Here is a 20,996-nt window from a genome sequence, read left to right on the forward strand (position 1 = left end):
TCTTCCTACATAATGAATTAGACCCTGAGCAGTTTTGGGGTACCGTGACTTTGTCCTTTCCCAATCACAGATCGCCACACATGCACACACACTTACACACACCCGTGTCCTTTTGTCACAAGAAAACCTGAGCTACTGCTAATTGTGGTGCTGGCAGGTTGCCATGGCCATTATGGGCTGTCTTTGCAGCAGGCTTTTATTGAGAGCCCTGGCTAGATGAGCTGCCACTGCACCACAGTGCGGGACAGCTGCCAGACTGAACTCAGCAACCTCTTTGGTGTGCCCTTTGGGTCAGCTTACACAGCAGTGCACCGTTCTGCTGAAACCCCTGAATTAATGCAGAGGAAAGTAGAGGGGGGAAGAATGACTCAAGCGAAAAAGGAGGTACACAAAATGGTGGTCATTTTTATTTGCTGTGTCTGAGTGGGGCAGTCCAACACGAGGGTGTACAGATCAAGAGTGGGCTGTGCTTCGTGATGTAATGTGAGAATGTTTGGGGGAGGGGTTGCAGTCATGTCCGTGCCATGTGTACATTCATTCATTCTGTGGTCTTTAAAGAAGTGTTGTTGGGCCTGCATCCAATGGTGCACCCCTTTGCCATAGCAGTTTGCGTATGGGATGAAGATAAAGGAATAGTTCACCCAAAAATGAAAATTCTGTCATTTACTCAAATTTGTATTGTTCCAAATTCATATGACTTTCTGTCTTCTGTGGAATAGAAAGAGACTAAAAAGGTTATGCAGAGAGGGTGTCTTTCTGCCTAACATTTTCTTTTGTTTTCCACTAAGAAAAAAAGTAATATGGGTTTGGAACAACATGAGGGTGAGTAAATGACTGAACTTTAATTTTTTGGGTGAGCTGTCCCTTTAAAGAAGACAAATTTAAGGAATAGTTCACCAAAAAATTAAAATTCATCATTTACTCACCCTCATGCCATCCCAGATGTGTCTGACTTTCTTCGAAGTTTTTTAGAAGAATATTTCCGCTCTGTAGGTCCTCACAATGCAAGTGAATGGGTACCAAAATTTTGAAGCTCCAAAATGCACATAAAGGCAGCATAAAAAGCAATTAAAACAACTCCAGTGGTTAAATCTATGTCTTTAAAAGGGATATGATAGGTGTGGGTGAGAAACAGATCAATATTTAAATTATTATTTTTTTTTTTAACCATAAATTCCCCTCCCTGCCCTGTAGGTGGCTATATGCACAAAGAATGAATTTTTTTTTGTGTGTGTGTGTTCAGCAGAAGAAAGAAAATCATACACATCTGGGATGGTGTGAGGGTGAGTAAATGATGAGAGAATTTTAATTTTTGGGTGAACTATCCTTTTAAAGAAAAGCATATTTGGCGTGTTTCAGTCACTGGGTCAGTGTCAGCTCTTCACTTTTTGACCTTTCCCTGGGCGGCCACAGCCTCCATGGCTTTACGCACTGTTTCCTCATCTCCCAAGAACTGCATGGGTTTGACAGGCTTCAGGTCCTTGTCCAGTTCGTAGACAATGGGAATGCCAGTGGGCAGGTTCAGCTCCATGATGGCTGCATCTGACATGCCTGTAAAAGAAGGTAAATAGCTTATATATGTCATATATATAAAGTTCAGATTCTTAAAGGGATAGTTCACCCAAAAATTTAAATTGTGTCATCATTTACTCACCCTCATGTTGTCACAAACCTGTATTACTGTATTTCTAGCATGGAACACGAAAGGAAATGTTGCGCGGTCACATTTACCTTCTCACGGCGAAATTCTGCATGTGAAATACAGTCTCAATTGGAATCCAAGTGATCATGAATTTTGCACGATGGACTTCCGGTGGCAAAGATTTCGCCACTAGTGGATTACATGTGGAGTTCAAGTTTGGTGAACTTAACCAATAGGAAGTTGCTAAGTTTGGCAGTGACCTCTGTGCAGGCGGTGCTTTGCACACTGAATATTCACAATGGACAAGGACATCATTTTAGCGGTGAGTTCCTTTTTAACTTCATTATCACAGAGTATGAAGTGCAGAATTAAAAAGAGGTTGCTTGACAATGAGTTTTTTACTGGTTTCACACATGATCAATGTCTGCCCACGCCTACTTCCCTTGTGGAATTTTGCCGTGCAAAGGTAAATGTGACAGCACCTTTAGTCTCCACTGACTTTCATTGTGTGGAAAAAAGATGCAATTATGGTGAATGGTGACAGAGGCTAACATGCTGTCTAACATCTCCTTTTGTTTTCCATACAAGAAAAAAAGTCATAGTGGTTTGCAACAAAATGGGGGTGATTAAATGATGCCACCATTTTCATTTTTGGGCAAGTTATTAGGCTCATTCTTTGAACATGCTTTAAAGACTTTTCTGAATTTGACCTTTCCTTGACCTTTGTAACCTTTAATTCATGCAGTGTATCTCTCTCTAGCTCTCAAGGGAGAATGCAGAACCTTTCTGCTGAAAGGTTGTGCCTGTAACAGGAACCTAAACCATACCGTTCTATGCGTGAATGAAAGCTATAAATATTCTCTGTGTCATCTGGGATCATTGAAGGCTGAGGGGTCCTAATGTGGAGAGGGTATACTCACCCTCTAAGTGCTTGACGATACCACGGAGACTGTTGCCGTGGGCTGCAATTATTACATTTTTGCCTGCCTTGATCTCAGGTGCAATAACGTCATTCCAGAAAGGTAGGGCACGAGCAATAGTGTCCTTCAAGCTCTCACAGATGGGAAGCTCACCCTCTTTAAGACCCTTGTAGCGCCTTGACTGGTAAGAAAAAAGAAAAAGAAAAAGAAAAAATGGACCACCTTTCAAACCTGCAGCCATCACCCCAATCAATTTACTGTTTACATGATTGTCATAACAGCAGAGTCATGTGACATAAGCCAAATCAATGAGAAATTCTGTCATAACTTACTCACTCTCATGTTGTTTCAAACCTGAATGTGTGTACCGGATGTTAGGCCAAATGAGAGCCTTAGTCACTATTCACTTTCATTGCATCTTTTTTCCATACATTGAAAGTGAATGGTGACTGAGGCTCTCATTCTGCCCAAGATCTCCTTTTGTGTTCCATGAAAGAAAGAAAGTCATATGGGTTTGGAACAAAATGAGAGTGAGTAAATGACAGAATTTTCATTTAGGGGTGAACTATCATTTTAAAGTATCCCTTTGATAATTTTTACCCTCTTATCCAGAATAGTGCTATGATATTTATAAAGTTTTCATCTATGCCTCTATTTCCAATTACAAAATAACAAAGTCCCTCTTTTTTTACCTCACTGATGATCTTGTGGTATGGATGGTCCTTATCCATAGTAGGAGGGGGAATATCAAATGATCTGCGCCAGACCTTGACCTGCTCCTCTCCATGCTTTGCTGCTGTCTCTGCCTTGTTCAAACCAGTTAGACCACCATAATGGCGTTCATTCAGTCGCCAGGTACGTATTACGGGCAACCACATCTGGTCTGTGCACTCCATGATGGTCCACAGAGTCTTGATAGCACGCTTTAAAACGGAGGTGTAGCACACGTCAAACTTCATGCCGGCATCTTTGATGGCCTGAGCACCCCTCTTGGCTTCCTCCAGACCCTTCTCACTGAGATCAGCATCGAACCAGCCACAGAAACGGTTCTCCTGGTTCCAGGAGCTCTCACCATGGCGTACAATCACGAGACGATGAACAGCAGTCATATTGACAGAATTTGGGATTTACTCCCCCTATATATAACTATATATTTGACACTAAACCAACCAAACACGGCCCCCTTCTTTCTTTTGTGCTCACACACTCTGTGACAGACAGTGAGACCTGCATGCCCAAGCTATGCTCTTTTTATAGCATTCTGGAATGCGGCCCTCCATGAATGTCTTCTCTCTTCTGCTTTGAACCAATCACAACATTTCACCTTCAGATTGTCAGTGGAACCTACCTATTAACTCTTGAGTTGAAGGGGATGAGCCAGATTTCTATCTACTGCTCGAAGGGCAGAGGTCGTGTAGGCATTCAAAATAGCAACATGACTTTTAAACTGAGAGGTGTGGGATTAAAGTGCAAAGATCAAAGTCAGCCTATGAGGATCTCAGAGCCTCAGAAGAGGCCATCAATAAACAATTGTTGCATAAATACAAGTAGAGGCTCAGTAACATAAAGGATAGGCCACACCAGAAACAAGCCATCTGGCCATTTGTGATAAACTTTAAAGGGGTAGTTCACCTAAAAATTTTAATTCTGCCATTTAATCACGCTATGTTGTTCCAAATCTGTATGACTTTCTTTCTTCTGTGGAACACAGAAGAATATTTCCCATACAATGAAAGTAAATGGTGTTTGAAGCTGTTATTCTGCTTAACATCTCATTTTTTGTTCCACAAATGAAAGAAACTCACATGGGTATGAAACACGAGTGTGGGTATATGATAACAGAATTAGCATTTTTGGTTGAACTATCCCTTTAATGTCCCCAGCAATGAGAATGGACCTTGATTCACACATATAGTAGAGAATATTAATATGGATAAGTATATGGATATGCAAGAATAAACGGATATGCATAAGAGAAAAACATTCACCTCTTTGCTTATGTACTACCTCTCATATCCAGCAGAGGCAATGTTGTGTTTCCACAGGTAACGCACTAAAAAAAGGAGCTATAAGCATTGCTCACTTCTTTTCCAAGCACCCCCCTCCCCTTCTCTCCTCCTCCTCCAGCTCCATCTCTATATCTGCAGTGGAAACTGTTTGTGTGTTATGTGTATATTTTTAAATATATTTGAAGAATATTGGTGCCTTATTAGTTATATGCTAAATTCTGTAAGCTGCACATACAAGTGATCCTTTGCTTAATTGTAGCTTCTTATGCACAGAATGACCTTGGTGGCAGTCAGTCACAGAGAGTATAATATGGAGAACCAAAGCATAATATATTATAAACATTCTGTATTACGAAACTTTCTGAGCAAAAGTATCATTGTTTCTATCTTTACACAATTGTTTTATACTTTACTCCTTGACTAGCACATTGCACATTGCACATTGCACACTGCACATCTCTCTCTCTCTCTCTCTCTCTCTCTCTCTCTCTCGCTCTGCTATTGATACTGCATTGTCAGAGTTTAGAAAATCACTTGCGTCAGAGCTCCTTTCTGGCTATATAAGCTCAACTGACTGCAGTAGGAGCTGCAGATCAGTGTGTAGCAGGCTGATCAAGCTGACTGTGGTACCGAGGCACAGAGCAGCTTGTCCTTGGAGCCATGAGTGCCATAGGGTTCGACCCGTACTTCTCCTCATCCTACAAGCGTTGGTATGTGGAGAGCAGCCCCCGGGTACCTCAGCGTGGCCGATCTCGCACCACGTACTCTGCCCATCTCCCCTCTCTCTCCTCATCCCGACTACACTATGCCTCCCCCGGCCGGACCTCTGCCTCTCTGCTGATGAGCAGCCCTGCACGTGCCATGGACATGGACCTCAGCCATGCTGCCCAGGTAAGCTCTGAGTTCCGAACAGTCCGAACTCAGGAGAAAGCCCAGCTGCAAGATCTGAATGACCGTTTTGCTGGTTACATTGAGCGTGTCCATGAACTAGAGCAGCAGAATCGGGCTCTGGAGTCCGAGCTGCTCATGCTGAGGCAAAGGCATGTGGAGCCTTCCCGTCTGAGGGCCCTGTACGAGCAGGAAGTCCGTACACTGAGAGCTGCTGTGGAGGAGGCCCGTATGGAGAGGCAGGCCGCATTGAGCCACAGAGAGAGCATGGAAGATACTTTACGGTCCCTGCAGGCCAACTATGAGGAGGAGGTGGTTGCCCGCGAAGACACTGAAGGTAGGCTTCTGGAGGCCCGCAAGGAGGCAGACGACACTGCTCTGGCCCAAGTAGCACTGGAGAAAAAGGTGGATACATTGCTGAATGAGCTGGCTTTCCTGAAGAAGGTCCATGAAGGTGAGATCTCAGAGCTACAGGCCCAGGTTCAGTATGGAGCCCAGATCGCTGTTGAGGCAGAGGCGATTAAACCTGATCTATCCAGTGCCCTTCGGGACATCAGAGCCCAATACGAAAAGCTGGCAGCCAAGAACATCCAGTCAGCCGAAGAGTGGTTCCGTGGGAAGATGGGCCATCTGACCGAGAGTGTAGCCCACCACACTGATGCAATGAGGAATTCTAAGGACGAAGCTGGAGAGTATCGTCGTCAGCTTCAGGCATGCATCCTCGAGATTGATGCCTGCAAGGGCCTGAATGAGTCCCTGGAGAAACAGCTGAGAGATGTGGAGGACAGGCAGAGCTCTGAAATTGCTGCCATGCAGGTTGGTGTAAATTTTTTATCTGAGATTTGGTTAATAACTATTAAGCCCTACATAGAGAATATTATGTCCTAAGAAATGATGGGAACATATTTTGGAAATAAATTACAATTCTATAACAAATGTAGCACTAATTAACATCCATTCTTCCCTGCAGGATACAATCAGCGAGCTTGAGGATGAACTTAGAGCTACTAAGGGTGAAATGGCAAAATATCTGAAAGAGTACCAGGATCTTCTCAATGTCAAGATGGCCCTTGATATTGAGATAGCTGCATACAGGTACAAACACAAGAGAATTTAATACTCAGTACACCACGGGTCTGCTGAATGCTTGATTCTGATTGGTTGACAGACGTTCTAAAGTGTGCAATTATTTTCCAGTAAACGCATGGATATGAAGTAGTTCCAGGTCTTGACCACGTAATGGTTCAATATCACTTCGCCAAATTATTTCAGTTATTTCAAAGAGCCGTACAGGCTACCACAGCAAAATAATAATAATAAAAAAAAAAACCTTTTTGTCCATAATATCCTACATTTATTTCAATATAGTTTGAAAAGTGCCCTTGTGCTCCCTCACTCTCTCTCTCTCTTTCTCTCTCGTCTCACACACACTCACACACGCCGACATACATACATACGCCCACACTCACACACACACAGAGACTCTAGTCACGACCAACAAACAGAGCCTTGGTGTCAACTCACCCCTGCGACCTGATCAATACAACACAACCTCAGGGTGTTTATTATTTTTCAATAATTCAGCGGTTTGTCGTTAATTATTCCTTACATAATTGTAATAAAAATCTCAATAACAATATCCAACAATTGCAAAAATTGCAAAAACATTTTTATTTGTGGCAGTTGGAGATTTTAAATAAATGTCAGTGTTCAAAGTGGGAGGAAATCTGTGCAATTACTCCCCCTTGCCATCACATTTTGAGCTCTTCAATACAGGGTGTTTTGGGTTCCGGGTTCGATGATTCATTATGGGTGAATAGGCCAAAATATGGGACTTCCAAGCTAATACGGAATGGTTGGCAACCCTATTGCCATTATTGGCCATATTTGTGAACTGCAGCAAATTTTTAGCAACAATGGACAATTGGCCACTACTGGCAATCATTTGTATGGGGAACCTGTGGAAGCAATGAAGAATTTGGCGCAATTCTCATTTGCATGTAAAAATAATGAGCAGTAAATTTGCAGCATATTTGCCACAGGGGTTTGCCAGAACTCTAGATTTTAGTAAGGGAACCTATTCATATTACTTTCAATTATTCTGATTCGTCTGCGCAAGTCACATTATATTTTTACCTTTGCAGAAAGCTCCTTGAGGGGGAGGAGTCTCGCTTCAATGTGGGTGTGGGAGGTTTGGTCAGTGCTTACTCTGTTGGTCCCGTCTACTCCCGGCCCATGTTCTCACTGTCCACTCTGAGCTCTGGTGCCCCCTATCTGCTTGGCTCTCGACTGGTCAGCACATCCCTCACTGCAGATGAGGCCATTACAGCCAGTCAAGCTCAAGAAACTGAAGCCAGACCAGCCGAGGAAGAAGAAGAGAAGGAAGAAAAGGAAGAGGTGGAGGAAGAAAAGGAAGAGGAAGAAGAGGAAAAGGAAGAGGCAGAAGGTACCAAGGAGGAAGAGGAAGGTAAGATCCACATGTGATGAAGTATTAGGGTTCATCTCATTTTGTAATCTTCATAATTAACTTATTTTTGTTGACAAGATATGCATCACTACATTTCTGTTTTATAACTTCAGGTGGTGAGCAAGAAGAGGAAAAGGAGGATGAGGCAGAGGAAGAAGAAAAAGGAGAGGAAGAGGAGGAGGCTGAAGAAAAGGAGGATGTTAAAGTGGGAGATGAGGAGGAGGGAGATGAAAAAGAGGGAGATGGGGAAGAGGAGGGTGAGCAGAAAGAGGGAGAGGAGGAAGAGGGGGAGAAAGTTGAGGAGGAAAGTGCTGACAAGGAGGAGGCTGAGATGGAAACAGAAAAAAGTGAGGAGAAAGCTGATACAAGTGCCAAGGACAAAGAGGACACTGAAACAGACAAAGAAAAGGAAGACACTGATACAGACAAAGACAAGGGAGAGAGCACTGAAACAGAGAAAGACAAAGGTGAGGCTAAGGCTGAAAAAGCAAAAGATGAAGAAAAATCTGACCCAGCCAAAGAGAAAGGCAAGGAAAAAACTGATTCTGTGCCTGAACCTGAGTTAGTCAAGGATAAAGGTGAGGAGGAGCCAGAGAAACCCAAAGCAAAGGAAAAGGCAGAGCCAGAAAAGGCCAAGGGCAAAGATGAAGGTGAGAAAAGCAAGGGTGATAAAAAGGAAAGTGTAAAGCAAGAAAAGGGGAAAGAGGAAACTGAAAAACCCAAGGGGAAGAAATAATGTATAGAATCTACAACAGCAAAAATACAGCCTGACCTGCTTCTCCTGTCGTTCAATCAGTTACTTATCAATATGCCTTGGTAAATGGTGCTCAGTGCAAATTGCAATAAAATGTCTGAAACTTAAGTCGACTTGATCAGCTTTTCGAAATGATAACGATTGTTTTTGAGATGCTTTACATATCTGAGTGAATGTATGCTTGTGAAGTAGATTATATTTTTGAATGAGGCAACAGTCTTGCCATAGATTGTAAAAAGTGAAACTTTGCTGCCAGTGCAATAAAAACATGCTTCTTGATGATCAATGAGTTTTACTGATTACTTTATTGACATTCGGTTTATTTGTGTAATAATTATTCATAGTTTCCTCACGCAGAAGTTCTCTTATGTCTGTTAAGCACATATTTAGTTTAATGTATGCCTTTAGATATTTAAACCTAGACTTAATGGATACAAATTAGATTGTATAATTACATGAGGGAATGCCACTGATGAGGTAAACTTCATAAATGGAAATTGTCAGTGAAACACTTAGAGCTTTAAAAGACATCATATTGTCTTATCTAAAGATATTTTTTTTCGGATTGGTCTTGTTGTCAAACATACAGTAACTGACCTTAAAGGGATAGTTCACTCACAAATGTCAGTTCTAGCATTATTTTGTCATCTCATCCTTACATTGTTCCAACCCCATATGAATTTCTATTTTCTGCAGAACACAAAAGTAGATGTCAGGCAGAGTGTCAGCCTCAGTCACCATTCACTTTCATTGCATCCTTTTTGAAAAAGGAGCTTTTTCAATGAAAGTGATTGGTGACTGAGGCTGTCATTCTGCCTAACTCCTCCTTTTGTGTTCCACAGAAGAAAGAAAGTCATATGGGATTGGAACAACACGAGGATGAGATGACAAAATGATGATAACAGAATTTACATTTTTGGGTGAACTATCTCTTTAAGGTCATATGTTGCTGTTACTGTATGTTATTGTAAGAAAAAAGTCACACAGCTCTGGAACAACATAATGGTGAATGAATAATGACAGAATTTTCATTTCTGAGTGAACTATTCTTTTAATAAAACATTCATGGCCCAGGGCCGTAACAAGGAATTCTGGCCCCCTGATTGTATATTGCTCTGGGCCCCCTTCATATTGAAAAATACCGTTTTAAAATGTGTTGTGGGCCCCTAGAAATGTTACCACCTTTCACCCTATTAGGTACTGCCCTGTCATTGCCACTTGTAAACACCTGGTAAAAAGGTTTCAAATATACCTCTAAACCAAGATGGGAACTAACCTAACCTTATGTTATAAGGAAGTTACAGTCAATTAATGTCTATGTTAAATTTTACATCAACATTTCCTTTGAAAAAAACTATTGTTGTATACATACAGAAAATTAGACTCATTACAACACAATACTGCAGTATGAAAACTACACCGAAAATACCATGGTTAGTAGTGCAAGTGTAGAGATTACAATATTGGTGTGTCCTAATTCCCAAATTTATTCTACACTGTTGTAGTTTACTAAATTTATGATGTATATGTCAATGACTTAAGGAGAGTCCTTGGCAGCAGTACCAGGAAACAAGACCCTGCACTAATTTATAAGTAATGCTGAGAGCATTTGTTGATAGACAGAAAATACAAAAAGCACTTTGATTAATGCAGCTACGTATATCACTTTCTTTGAAATTATGCAGCATGTTTAATGGAATGGTCCATTAAAAAAAAAAAATATTGATGCCTTGAACAGCCTATTATGATCTTCATTCTATTATTGTTTTTGCATTATGTACTGTATCATATATATATCTATATCTATGATGGTGCACTCTCATTCTGCATTGCAGCAACATTTTCTCAATAAAGCCGCACACACTGCTGCTACTATTGTCAATTGCTGTGATTATTATGCTCTACAGATATCCACACAGATGATCAAATTTGACAAGACAATTTTTTATCTTTATCAACCCTCAAACATTTATCATTACACACAGACATAAGGACTTTTGGTAACACTTTACAATAAGAGACAACCTATTATGCATTTTTTTTCATGTGAAGTCAGCATTACTGTAACTTTTCAATCACCTGATCAGTCCAAAACTTGCTGGAGGTGTGTTGTAAGGTAGCCTGTACGAGTCTTACTTGCAATTTATTTTTCTGCCCTAAAGTGTAAGCAGCTGTTAAGACTGTGAACTAAAATCATTTCTATTTTTTAATTTTACAAAAATCCATTCTTGAGTTTAAACATTAGGCACATACTGGACATATATCATTATTCTAGATGACATACAATTTCTTAATGTTACTCTTTGCTTTTGGACACTTTCTGCCCAAACTCAAAAATCTATGTTGTTCCTGTAAGCAGTCACTCTTAAGATTTGCATTACATGTTGACACTGACAAAAAATTTTTTGTAATTTGGAGATATACACTAAATATTCTGTCATCATTTACTCATCATCATATTGTTCCATGATAAAGCTTATAATCTGCAATTATTACATATAGCTGATCCTGCCATTTCTTAAAAAAAATGCTTTTTAAATTGCTGACAGATTCTATTTTGTTCTCATCATTTGCAAATTTGTTATCACAACAATTATATTCAGAGTTGGAAAAAACATAAAAAAGATGAGATAAACATGCGTTATATAACGTTGGAAAGGTCTCAATTAGTAAAATGCAATGAGCAAATTTGTTTCACTCAGAGGCCAAACTGCAGTGAAACATACATATAACATAGACAATGACATGTTGTATCTTAAAGCAGAGTATTACGATTCAAACGAGCCTAAACATAACATAATATGATAAGTTGATCTTTAAATATTCCTCTAAGAGTGTGCATGGAAAGTGGGCCTACATTTCTGTATTTTGTAGTCTAATCCATTAATTTCCAATTACCAGTCACTTTAGACAGGGAACACCACAGGTGTAACAAAGTAAAATAAAACCTATAATATTTTATGAAAATTATCTTAAAATGTTTTGGGTGTTCAGATGCCCTGTGTGAACAAAGTCATGGAATTTTAACCCAAATGGATGAAATAAACTGCAGTTTTCAGAAAGAAAAATTAAATTTAATCGGTCAGTTTTGACCGGAACACAATATAAGGGTTAATAATAAACCCAATAAACCCAAATTTTATTTCCAGCTTTAATATCACAAATTACATTATATAAAAATGCATGCATGAAAAATAAAAAGCAAACACAGAACAACAAAGACGACACAAAGTGTATGTGGTATTTTAATTTGATGTTTATTGAGCAACTGCTGCTGAGAATTTCATTCAGGTGAATTAAGACATGGGACTGCAAACAGTAGCACCTCATTAACGGTAAGTAGTTTAGTAAGTCAACCCTATGCATACAAGAATGTATGTTGCACATTGACAGGTTTATTTTCAAATGCAATCATTAGGTAAACATAACTGACAACGGTAAAAAGCATGTTTAAGGCTAAGAGTTGCTTAATGTGCTGAGTTGTATATGACCTTGGGCTGTTTTTACCATAGTCTTCCTCCTTCATAATAGTTTTATTTTTGGCTCAGCTGGTGTCCTCGCGTTAGTATTTATATATAAATATGAAGTATATTTAAGGCTACTTTGTTGGAACACATTTCTCCTACGACCCTGCCTCCCTTGTTGCCCTAACTCAAAGCAAATGTCATTCCCCACCATTCTGCAAGTATTGTAATACCATTCTGTGAATATTGTCATACATACAGTGTTTATTTTTCTATCTCAAAGAACGAGGAGTGTGCTCCCCCCTGAGCTGGCATGCAGATGCCACATTCAAGTGACCCCCCCCCCTCCCCAGGTATTGCAGTTTGAAGAAAAGTGAAAGAATCCCCGACTTCCCTGACCGCATATGCAGCAGAACCCATTTAAAGCTGTCACTCAACATGCATTTTGAATTTTAGCTGGCCGCATCTTATGGCTTCTCTCTATGCTTGTTTTTGTTTTGTTAAATCTTTCTGAATGGTTAATGTACTTAAGTATCTGTTGAGCTTTATGATATCTTTATGTTAGTTTTGTGTCAATTGCTTGCTATGCATTCTCCCCAGTTCCTCTTCTGACATTTATAGCTATGTTTAGGTTTAATCTGCTTCAGTGGCCTTCACTGCCTGTTTCTCTGCAGTTTTGGAGACCACCTTCTCCTGGACCTTCTCCTCCACCTCCTCTCCTTTCTCAGTGACGGTAACAGTTTTTGTAATTTGTTTGACTCCGCCCTCTCCAGTGGTAATGGTCTCCACCGTTTTGGTGATAACCACCCTCTGGCTTGAGTCGTCTTTGGTTGGGCTCTCGTCCACTCCGTTGGAGATCACCTCTTTCTTATCGGACTCTTTCTTCTCATCCTTCTTTTCCATGTCTCCGTTCATGGTAGCCTCTTTCTTATCGGTCTTTTTATCCTCAGGCTCTTTCTCTGGTTCACTCTTTTTGCTGGGCTTTTCCTCTGCTGCCTTTGAGGAATCGTCTTTAGCCTCGGCTTTTGGTGGCTCTGACTTTGGGGCCTCTTTCTTTGTTGCTTCATCCTTAGGGGTCTCTTTCTTGGGACTCATTGGGGAATCATCTTTTGGGGTTTCCTTTATTGGAACCTCTGTCTTAGGTGTCTCCTTCGGGCTTTCACTCTTTGGTGAGGTATCCTTTGGAGACTCTTTCGGGGATTCTGCCTTGGTCACAGCTGCCTTTTCCTTTTCAGATTTGGGCTCCTCCTTCTCATCTTTCCCTTTCTTCTCTTCTTTTGCCCCCTCTGTTTCTCCTTTCTTAGACTGCTCTTTTTTATCAGTTGACCCTTTGTCACTACCTGAATCTGCTTCATCTTTCTCATCTCCCTGTTCCTCAGCCTCTTCCTCGCCTCCACTGCTCTGTTTCTCCTCTGCTTTCTCTTTCTCAGGTGAGGCCTTGGCTTCAGAGTCTTTAGAGCTGACGACAGCCTCCTCTGCTTCCTGCTCTTCCTCCTCTCCCTCTTCTCCTCCCTCTGCATCCTCTCCTTTCTTTTCCCCCTCATTCTCCTCTTCCTCCTCTCCTTTCTCTCCCTCCTCATCATCCTTTCCAGCCTCTTCTGCTTCATCATCACCTCCCTCTTTCTCTCCTTCCTCTTTGTCTTCAGCAAGGGCGCTGGAGGCCACTTTGGCTTGGGTAGAGGCAATCACCTCCTCCTCCCCTTCTCCTTCACCCTCTTCTGCTTTCTCTTCTTCCTCTTCACCCCCTTCTTCACCCTTGGCCTCTCCCTCATCCTCTCCCTCTTCTTCTGCCTTGGCAGCAGATAACTCCTCTGCCATCTCAGCCAAGGCCTCATCCATCACAGACTTCTCATCCTCCACCCTCGTCTCCTCGATGATCTCCTCCACAAACTTGTGTTGCACTTTAAGCTTTGGGGGTTCACTTTTGACCTTGGGGCCTTTGCTGACGGTCTGGCGATATGGGAAAGTACTAAAGTGGCTCTCTTCTCCTTCAAGAAGTTTTCTACAGACACAGAAAATGCACAAAAGTGGAAGGTACAGATTTAGACTGTTATCAAAGTAAAATGGGAAAAGGATTTCTATGGCTTAGTGCAGATAATACCGTTCTGTTGAATTGCAGATGAAAATTTCAAAGTGGTTTGCATTATTAAATATTTTCACTGTACCCATTTGCAAATTATATACCATTATTATAATTATATATTACTGTAATATTACCTGTATGCAGCAATCTCGATATCTAGTGCCATTTTGACATTCAAGAGGTCCTGGTATTCACGCAGATGCCTTGCCATCTCCCATTTCGTGCTCTTGAGTTCATTCTCTAGCTGGTGGATGTTTTCCTAGTGAGTTAGACACAATATTGTGACAGTTTAGTCTGCTGGAAGGAAGGCAAGAAAGAAATAAGGAATGAATAGAATTTTCTCTGTTATATTCTCAAGGTAATTGTGTGTATGTGAAAAAGCAAAAAAATTAATAAAATAAAACAAATAAAACAAATAAATTCCTCTTTAGGATTCATATGCTACAGTATGTTTGACATTTTTTTTAACTGTTACCGTGCATCCCTTCTGCCTATGACACTTATGCTCTCAGACACTCAGCATCAATTAAATTGTAATTTACAGTGTCATAGTTTGGCTTCAAGGACAACCGCTAGGTGGGTTCTGTCTATGTGTGAGGTGAACGAACCCCTTCCTCTGCTCTGACTCAGCAAAGAGCAGTGGAAAGACTGCATTGTGGATGTCTGCCCCTCCTTAACCCTTTCCAACTTCATTCCACTGCACCTATGATGTAATCAAGCATCATATATGCAAATCCTCTGCTGAAGGACTATCAAATGATTTGGGTATCCACAATACTGCACTCAGAATAAATTGCACTCTTAACTGCAACTTTATATTATACTTGAGGATAGCTGTGACACATTATGAGAGTCACATTTATTTATGATGCACTAAATAAAGCACACCTGCACATAAAGCCATGCATTTGCACTGTAAAAAGTAATTGTTACCTGATCTAACCCTTAAAATTACTTTTGTTGGTGTAACCTAATGAATTCAGGTTGATTCAGATATGTTAAATACAATTTTATTTTATTTTTTACTTTTTTCAGTATGCATCATTAGGCATGGACAGTGTCTCATAAAGATAATAATTGTATAACTTTTAAGCACTTATCAATATATGACACATAAGAAAGACAGATGTGCATAATTGACTAAAACTACCTTTAACATTCACGTTTAAAAGGTCTGCTATAAGAAATCATTTTTAAAATACCAAAAAACAAAAACAAACAAACAAACAAACAAACAAACAAAAAAAAAAAAAAAAAAAAAAAAAAAAACAGTACTTGCATATTCTAAATGGATAATGTGAAAACATAATTGATTATTTACCTGAAGGCTGGCGAGATCATTGTTGTGTCGGTCCTCTATATCATTCAGTTGCCTCTCCAGCGACTCTTTGGTTCCTCGGACAGATTCCAACTCGATGGTTTTGGACTGTAACTGGCGGCGATAGTCTGCGATCTCATCCCGTGCGGATTTGATGGCGCTTTTGTTCACCTCGGCAACCTCTGTAAGCTTATCGTACCGGTGCACGAACCAGTCTTCAACTTGCTGGAGGTTTTGCGTTGAGTGGCCCTCCAGCTGCGTGCGAATCTCGCGGAGCGCTTCGGTGATGTCCGCCTTCTGGTAGTCCCTCTTCTCCACGGTGATCTGCGACGCCTGCATCTGCGCCAACAGATCGTTGACCTCCTCCTGGTGGTTGTTGCGGATAAAGGAGATCTCGTCCTGCAGGGACTGTACTTTCTTCTCCAAGTCTGCTTTAACGAGGGCTGAGTCACCCATGTCCTTCTTCAGCGCACGGATGATCGCTTCTGTCTCCTCCCTGATTCGGGCTTCCTCTTCGAAGCGATCCCTCAAACGCTGGATGTCTTCTTCGATGTGATCCGTGTCCAGCTGGATCTGCGACTTCTCGTGCTGGATCTGCTCCAGCATGGAGCGCAAATCCTGCAGCTCTTGGTCGTAAAGTTCGCCCAGCTGAGACTGCGACACCTGCTTCTGCCGCAGTGCCTGGATCTCCGACTCGATCTGCTTGTTCTGCTGCTCCAGAAAGTGCACCTTGTCGATGTACCCGGCAAAGCGGTCGTTGAGACCCTGGAGCTGCTCCTTCTCGTTGGAGCGCTTGTAGTCTGCACTGAGGATGGATGTCTGGCTGTAATCAAGGCTGTCGGCGGAGCTCAGAACTGTTGAGCCGTAGCCTCTCGCCACAGGAACATTGAAGCTCCTTTTGTATGAAGTTGCAGAAGTCGGGCTGGACCGGGACCACGTCTGGGAGCGGTAACCGCTGGAGGGACTGGCGCTACTACGGCCATAGCTCGTCCTAGTCTCCATCACCCTCCGGTAGGGACTTCCTATAGTGTCTAATGGGTAACTCATCCGGACTGACGGGGTGTGAACGTGCAGATGGAAAGAAATAGCCGATTTGAAGTAAAGAGGTGTAGTGTTTGTGGCTCTCTCAGCGCTAAATAGCCGGTCTGCCTGCTATATATACCAAAAGCGCTGTTGCGAAAACGCCCTGGCTTGTTTTGACTGGACCATTGATCCGACGAAGTGGGAGGGTCTTGCTTGCTACACCTTTTTAGCCTATCTTCATCAGTGGTTCAGCTTCCTGGTCAAACATAACGAGTGGGTTAACGCCTTAAAGATACTTAAAAGAACCGTTCCTTATATCGTCGAAAAATTTAACAACAGATGTTGGTTTGGATAAAATTACACGCCTTTGGGGTCGTACACACCGAAAGCGTCTTAAAAAGCCAGACGCAAAACAGTTAAAGTTCTTTTTAACTTGACACAGCGTCTGAAAAACGCGACGCTGCTGCTCGAGACGCTGAAAACCCAGCTTGACGCGGCGCAACGCTCAAAGACATCCATCTAATTAATGTTTACATTGGAAAACAATGGGGGAAAATAGCTGAATAACACCTTCTGTGTGAACGGCCCCTTGCCAAACGTATTAATTATGAGGACGTCATGAATCCGCACCCCAATCACTGAGTGTCTGCTGTCAGCACCAAGGACAGCGTCCACAGTTAAGACACATTCAAGGGCGTTGAGCTCCAGTGTGCTAATCTCACTATGAATGGACACTAACATGTCTTTCTTTTAAAAGTGTTGCATGGAGTTAATGCTTGCAAAGTCACGAATGTGAACGTCTCGGTTACGTAGGCTATGTAACCTCGGTTCCCTGAGATGAAGGGAACGATGGCTACATTTCTTTAAATAGAAACATACCTACAGTAGGTAATATTCATTATTCAATATTCAATATGAACAGTTAAAGTTCTTTTTAACTTGACATACGTCTGAAATACGCGACGCTGCTGCTCGAGACGCTGAAAACACAGCTAGACGCGGTGCAACGCTCAAAGACATCCATCTTGTGCATGTTTACATTGGAAAACAATGGGGGAAAATAGCGGAATAACGCCTTCTGTGTGAACGGCCCCTTACCAAATTTATGAATTATGAGGACGTCATGAATAGAAACATACAGCCTACAGTAGCTAATATTCATTATTCAATGACTTGCACCAGTTCAGGATGTGGATATTCATTCTTATATTACAGTACAATTACTCAACACTTAGAATATGTTGTTCTACTCATTTTAAAATTGTTTCTCTATTCATTATATTATATATGCATGCTATTGGCATTAAGTGTTCACTTTAATTTTCAAAATGCATGGACAATTTGTAGGCAAAAAATGAGAATGATTCAGAAGTTTCAGGCATAGTGTCTTTCCATAGCCTTGTGATAGCTTTAAAGGAATATTCTGGGTTCAATGCAAGATAAACTAAATCAACAGCATTTGTGGCATAATGTTGATTACCACAAACACTCGTCCCTCCTTTTCTTTAACAAAAGCAAAAATCTGGGTTACAGTGAGGCACTTACAATGGAAGTGAATGGGGCCAATTCGTAAACATTAAAATACTCACTATTTCAAAAGTATAGACACAAGTCATAAACAATATGTGTGTTAACATGATTTTAGTGTGATAAAATCACTTACTAGCGGAATAACGGAATACAACCCCAGTTACGAAAAAGTTGGGACAGTGTGAAAATGCTAATAAAAACAAAAATAAGTGATTTGTAAATTACATTTAGACTTTGCTATATTGAAAGAACTACATCTAAACATCATATGATGTTTTACCTTGTGAATTTCATTTTTTTTTAAAACATTTTATGTACAGTAATTTCAAATCAGATGATTGCAACACGCTCCAAAAATGTTGATACTGGGGCAATTTAAGACTAATAACTATTTGACGAGTTGAAATAACAAGCGATGTGAAACAGGAGATGTTAAACAGGTGAGGCAATCATATCATAGTATATAAAGAGTCTCCAAAAACAGCCTAGTCCTTCAAGAGCAAGGATCATTCAAGACTTGTCAATTTGCCAACAGATGCTTCACCAAATAATCCAGCACTTTGAGAACAATGTTCCCCAAAGACAAATTGGAAGGATTTTGGGCATTTCACCCTCTACAGTGCACAAAATAGTTAAAAGATTCAAAGAATCTGGTCAAATCTCGGTGCGTAAAGGGCAAGACGAAAACCACTTCTGAATGCGTGTGTCACTGTCTTAAAAACGTCATTCATCTGTAATGGATATCATGAACATGAACATGGGCTTGGGATTACTTTAGTAAACCTTGGTTAGTCAACACCACTCGCCGCTGCATCCACAGATGTGAGTTAAGACTTTGCTATGCGAAGCAGAAGCCCTACATCAACACTGTCCAGAAGCTCTGCCGACTTCTCTGGGCTCGGTCTCATCTTAGATGGAAAGTAGAACAGTGGAACCGTGTTATTTGGTCTGACGAGTCCACGTTTCAAATAGTTTTTGAGAAACACAGCCATCTTGTTCTCCAGGCCAAAGAGGAAAAAGACCATCCACGCTGTTATCAACGTCAGGTCCAAAAGCCAGTGTCTGTATGGGCCAGGGGTGTGTCAGTGCCCATGGCATGGGTAACTCACACATCTGTGAGAGCACCATTAATGCAGACAGATATGTACAAATATTGGAGCAGCATATACTGCCATCCAGCACCATCTTTTCCAGGGACGTCCCAGCATTTTCCTGCAGGACAACTTCAAACCACATACTGCCCAGATTACAAGTGTATGGTTGTGCAAGCAGAGACTGCGGGTGCTAGATTGGCCAGCCTGCAGTTCCGTCCTGTCTCCAATTGAGAATGTGTAGCGCATTATGAAGAGCGTTAGATGGCAATGAAAACCCCTTACAATTGTGCAGCTGAAGACCTGCATAATGGATGAATGGGGGAAAATTCCACTTTTTAAACTTAACAAACTTGTATCTTCAGTTCCCAAATGCTTAATAAGTGTTATTAGAAGAAATGGTGATGTTTCACAGTGGTAAACGCTCAACTGTCCCAACTTGCGTGTTGCAATCATCTGATTTGAAATTACTGTACATAAAAAAAAAAAAAATAAATAAAAAAAACAATGAAATTCACAAGGTAAAACATCATATAATGTGTAGTTGTATTGTGCTTTCAATATAGCAAAAGGTGAATGTAATTTACAAATCACTCCTTTTTGTTTTTATTTGCATTTTCGTTTTTCAAACCATGATTAATATATAAACACAGGCGCCTTAATTAAAAATGTACATTCCTACAATGAGATTTCGTCCAAGAATTTTTAAATAGTGATACTGTTGATTTCTTGATGCAGAACTGCAGTTGTTGTGTAGAAAATTAAAACAAATGCATCATTAGGAGGTATGCACTGCTAAATATTTTGAAAATCTTATGCAGACAGTTATCACTAGCAACTGCTAATATAGCAATCACTCAGCAGGACACATTGGGACACAGTTTAACTAATCGTATCACCAAAAATTCAAAATGATTCATCACAGTGCTCCAGCCATTCCACTGAACCACAAGAGTTACAAAGGACAATGACTTTGTCCCTGTGAGAGAAATAAAATGAGATATTTCCAATTAATTATAGGGCTTATTCTATTATCTTAGTCATTGGATTTGTTATGTCTGAGCATTGGAGTGTGCAGCCTTTTTTAAACTGCACAGTCTGCCTGTACTCATGCAGAGCAGCAGAAATAGCACTCCTGAACTCAATGACCTTAGGTCTGTACTGTCCTGGACGTTGGTTGTCCAGCCTTGAGTGAAGACCATCTCTTTTAAAATTCTCAATTCATCCCTGAGGAACACGGTATCTGTTGCTCAAGGTGCTTTTCAGGTCATGCAGAGTAGTGCAGTTTAAAATTCAATGCAGGCCACCAGTATTGCTGCAGAGCCCACCCTTACAGTACCAGCAGTGATCCATCATTGGCGATCCAGTGATCCAGCATTTATGAGTAAGCTTTATTACAGGCAGTGAGCATATGGGCTCAGAATCAGTATAACGAGTATGTGATGAGGCACGTATGCAGAGAGAGACGCCTCTGATTTATTAATAGACAATGCTTGGGGAAGGTAGGTTTCTCTGCATTAGTGGAGGCAGGAGCTCCTGTAAGTGACTTTCATAAGAAAGCATCTGCCAAACATTACAGAGTAAAATGTAGGGGATCAAATGTTATTCATAGACACAGGAAGGGCATGTAAATCATGAATAGGGTCTACCAATAGCATTGAATGTGGTTTTATGGAAAGACCAAGCAAATCGACAGTCAGTTAATAGCTATTTAAGTTTTCCTTTAAAACTGGTCATGTGAATAACATTTTTGCTGGGTTTCTACACTTGCAGTGCTTTTAAGGTCACCTTTAAAGGGATATTACTA

General features: G+C 40.9%; 3 protein-coding genes across 3 annotated transcripts; 1 reads left to right on the forward strand and 2 right to left on the reverse strand.

The window, feature by feature from the left end:
* Positions 1-385: 385 nt before the first annotated feature.
* LOC127428891 (phosphoglycerate mutase 2) lies at positions 386-3,794 on the reverse strand. The gene is made up of 3 exons (XM_051677557.1): positions 3,255-3,794; positions 2,563-2,743; positions 386-1,551 (listed from the first exon to the last, which is right to left on the reverse strand). The coding sequence occupies exons 1-3, from the start codon at positions 3,669-3,671 to the stop codon at positions 1,382-1,384; spliced, it is 768 nt and encodes a 255-aa protein (XP_051533517.1). The 5' UTR covers positions 3,672-3,794; the 3' UTR covers positions 386-1,381.
* Positions 3,795-5,165: 1,371 nt separating this feature from the next.
* Positions 5,166-8,960, forward strand: LOC127428877 (neurofilament light polypeptide-like). The gene is made up of 4 exons (XM_051677542.1): positions 5,166-6,275; positions 6,430-6,554; positions 7,604-7,926; positions 8,040-8,960. Exons 1-4 carry the CDS (start codon positions 5,232-5,234, stop codon positions 8,660-8,662), a joined length of 2,115 nt encoding a protein of 704 aa, XP_051533502.1. The 5' UTR covers positions 5,166-5,231; the 3' UTR covers positions 8,663-8,960.
* A 2,956-nt stretch (positions 8,961-11,916) lies between these two features.
* On the reverse strand, positions 11,917-16,661 carry LOC127428871 (neurofilament medium polypeptide-like). The gene is made up of 3 exons (XM_051677524.1): positions 15,549-16,661; positions 14,362-14,486; positions 11,917-14,146 (listed from the first exon to the last, which is right to left on the reverse strand). The coding sequence occupies exons 1-3, from the start codon at positions 16,590-16,592 to the stop codon at positions 12,778-12,780; spliced, it is 2,538 nt and encodes an 845-aa protein (XP_051533484.1). The 5' UTR covers positions 16,593-16,661; the 3' UTR covers positions 11,917-12,777.
* Positions 16,662-20,996: the final 4,335 nt, after the last annotated feature.

The sequence above is a fragment of the Myxocyprinus asiaticus genome, chromosome 38, assembly GCF_019703515.2.
Source record: "Myxocyprinus asiaticus isolate MX2 ecotype Aquarium Trade chromosome 38, UBuf_Myxa_2, whole genome shotgun sequence".
NCBI lineage: Eukaryota > Metazoa > Chordata > Actinopteri > Cypriniformes > Catostomidae > Myxocyprinus > Myxocyprinus asiaticus.

Coding starts and splice junctions, on each gene's coding strand:
- LOC127428891 (XM_051677557.1), bottom strand. CDS start 3,671: ATGACTGCTGTTCATCGTCTCGTGATTGTACGCCATGGTGAGAGCTCC. Junction 2,744..3,254: donor ACCACAAGATCATCAGTGAG/GTAAAAAAAGAG, acceptor TTTTCTTACCAG/TCAAGGCGCTACAAGGGTCT. Junction 1,552..2,562: donor TATCGTCAAGCACTTAGAGG/GTGAGTATACCC, acceptor CTTCTTTTACAG/GCATGTCAGATGCAGCCATC.
- LOC127428877 (XM_051677542.1), top strand. CDS start 5,232: ATGAGTGCCATAGGGTTCGACCCGTACTTCTCCTCATCCTACAAGCGT. Junction 6,555..7,603: donor ATTGAGATAGCTGCATACAG/GTACAAACACAA, acceptor TTACCTTTGCAG/AAAGCTCCTTGAGGGGGAGG. Junction 7,927..8,039: donor TACCAAGGAGGAAGAGGAAG/GTAAGATCCACA, acceptor TTATAACTTCAG/GTGGTGAGCAAGAAGAGGAA.
- LOC127428871 (XM_051677524.1), bottom strand. CDS start 16,592: ATGAGTTACCCATTAGACACTATAGGAAGTCCCTACCGGAGGGTGATG. Junction 14,487..15,548: donor ATGATCTCGCCAGCCTTCAG/GTAAATAATCAA, acceptor CTAACTCACTAG/GAAAACATCCACCAGCTAGA. Junction 14,147..14,361: donor ATCGAGATTGCTGCATACAG/GTAATATTACAG, acceptor CTGTGTCTGTAG/AAAACTTCTTGAAGGAGAAG.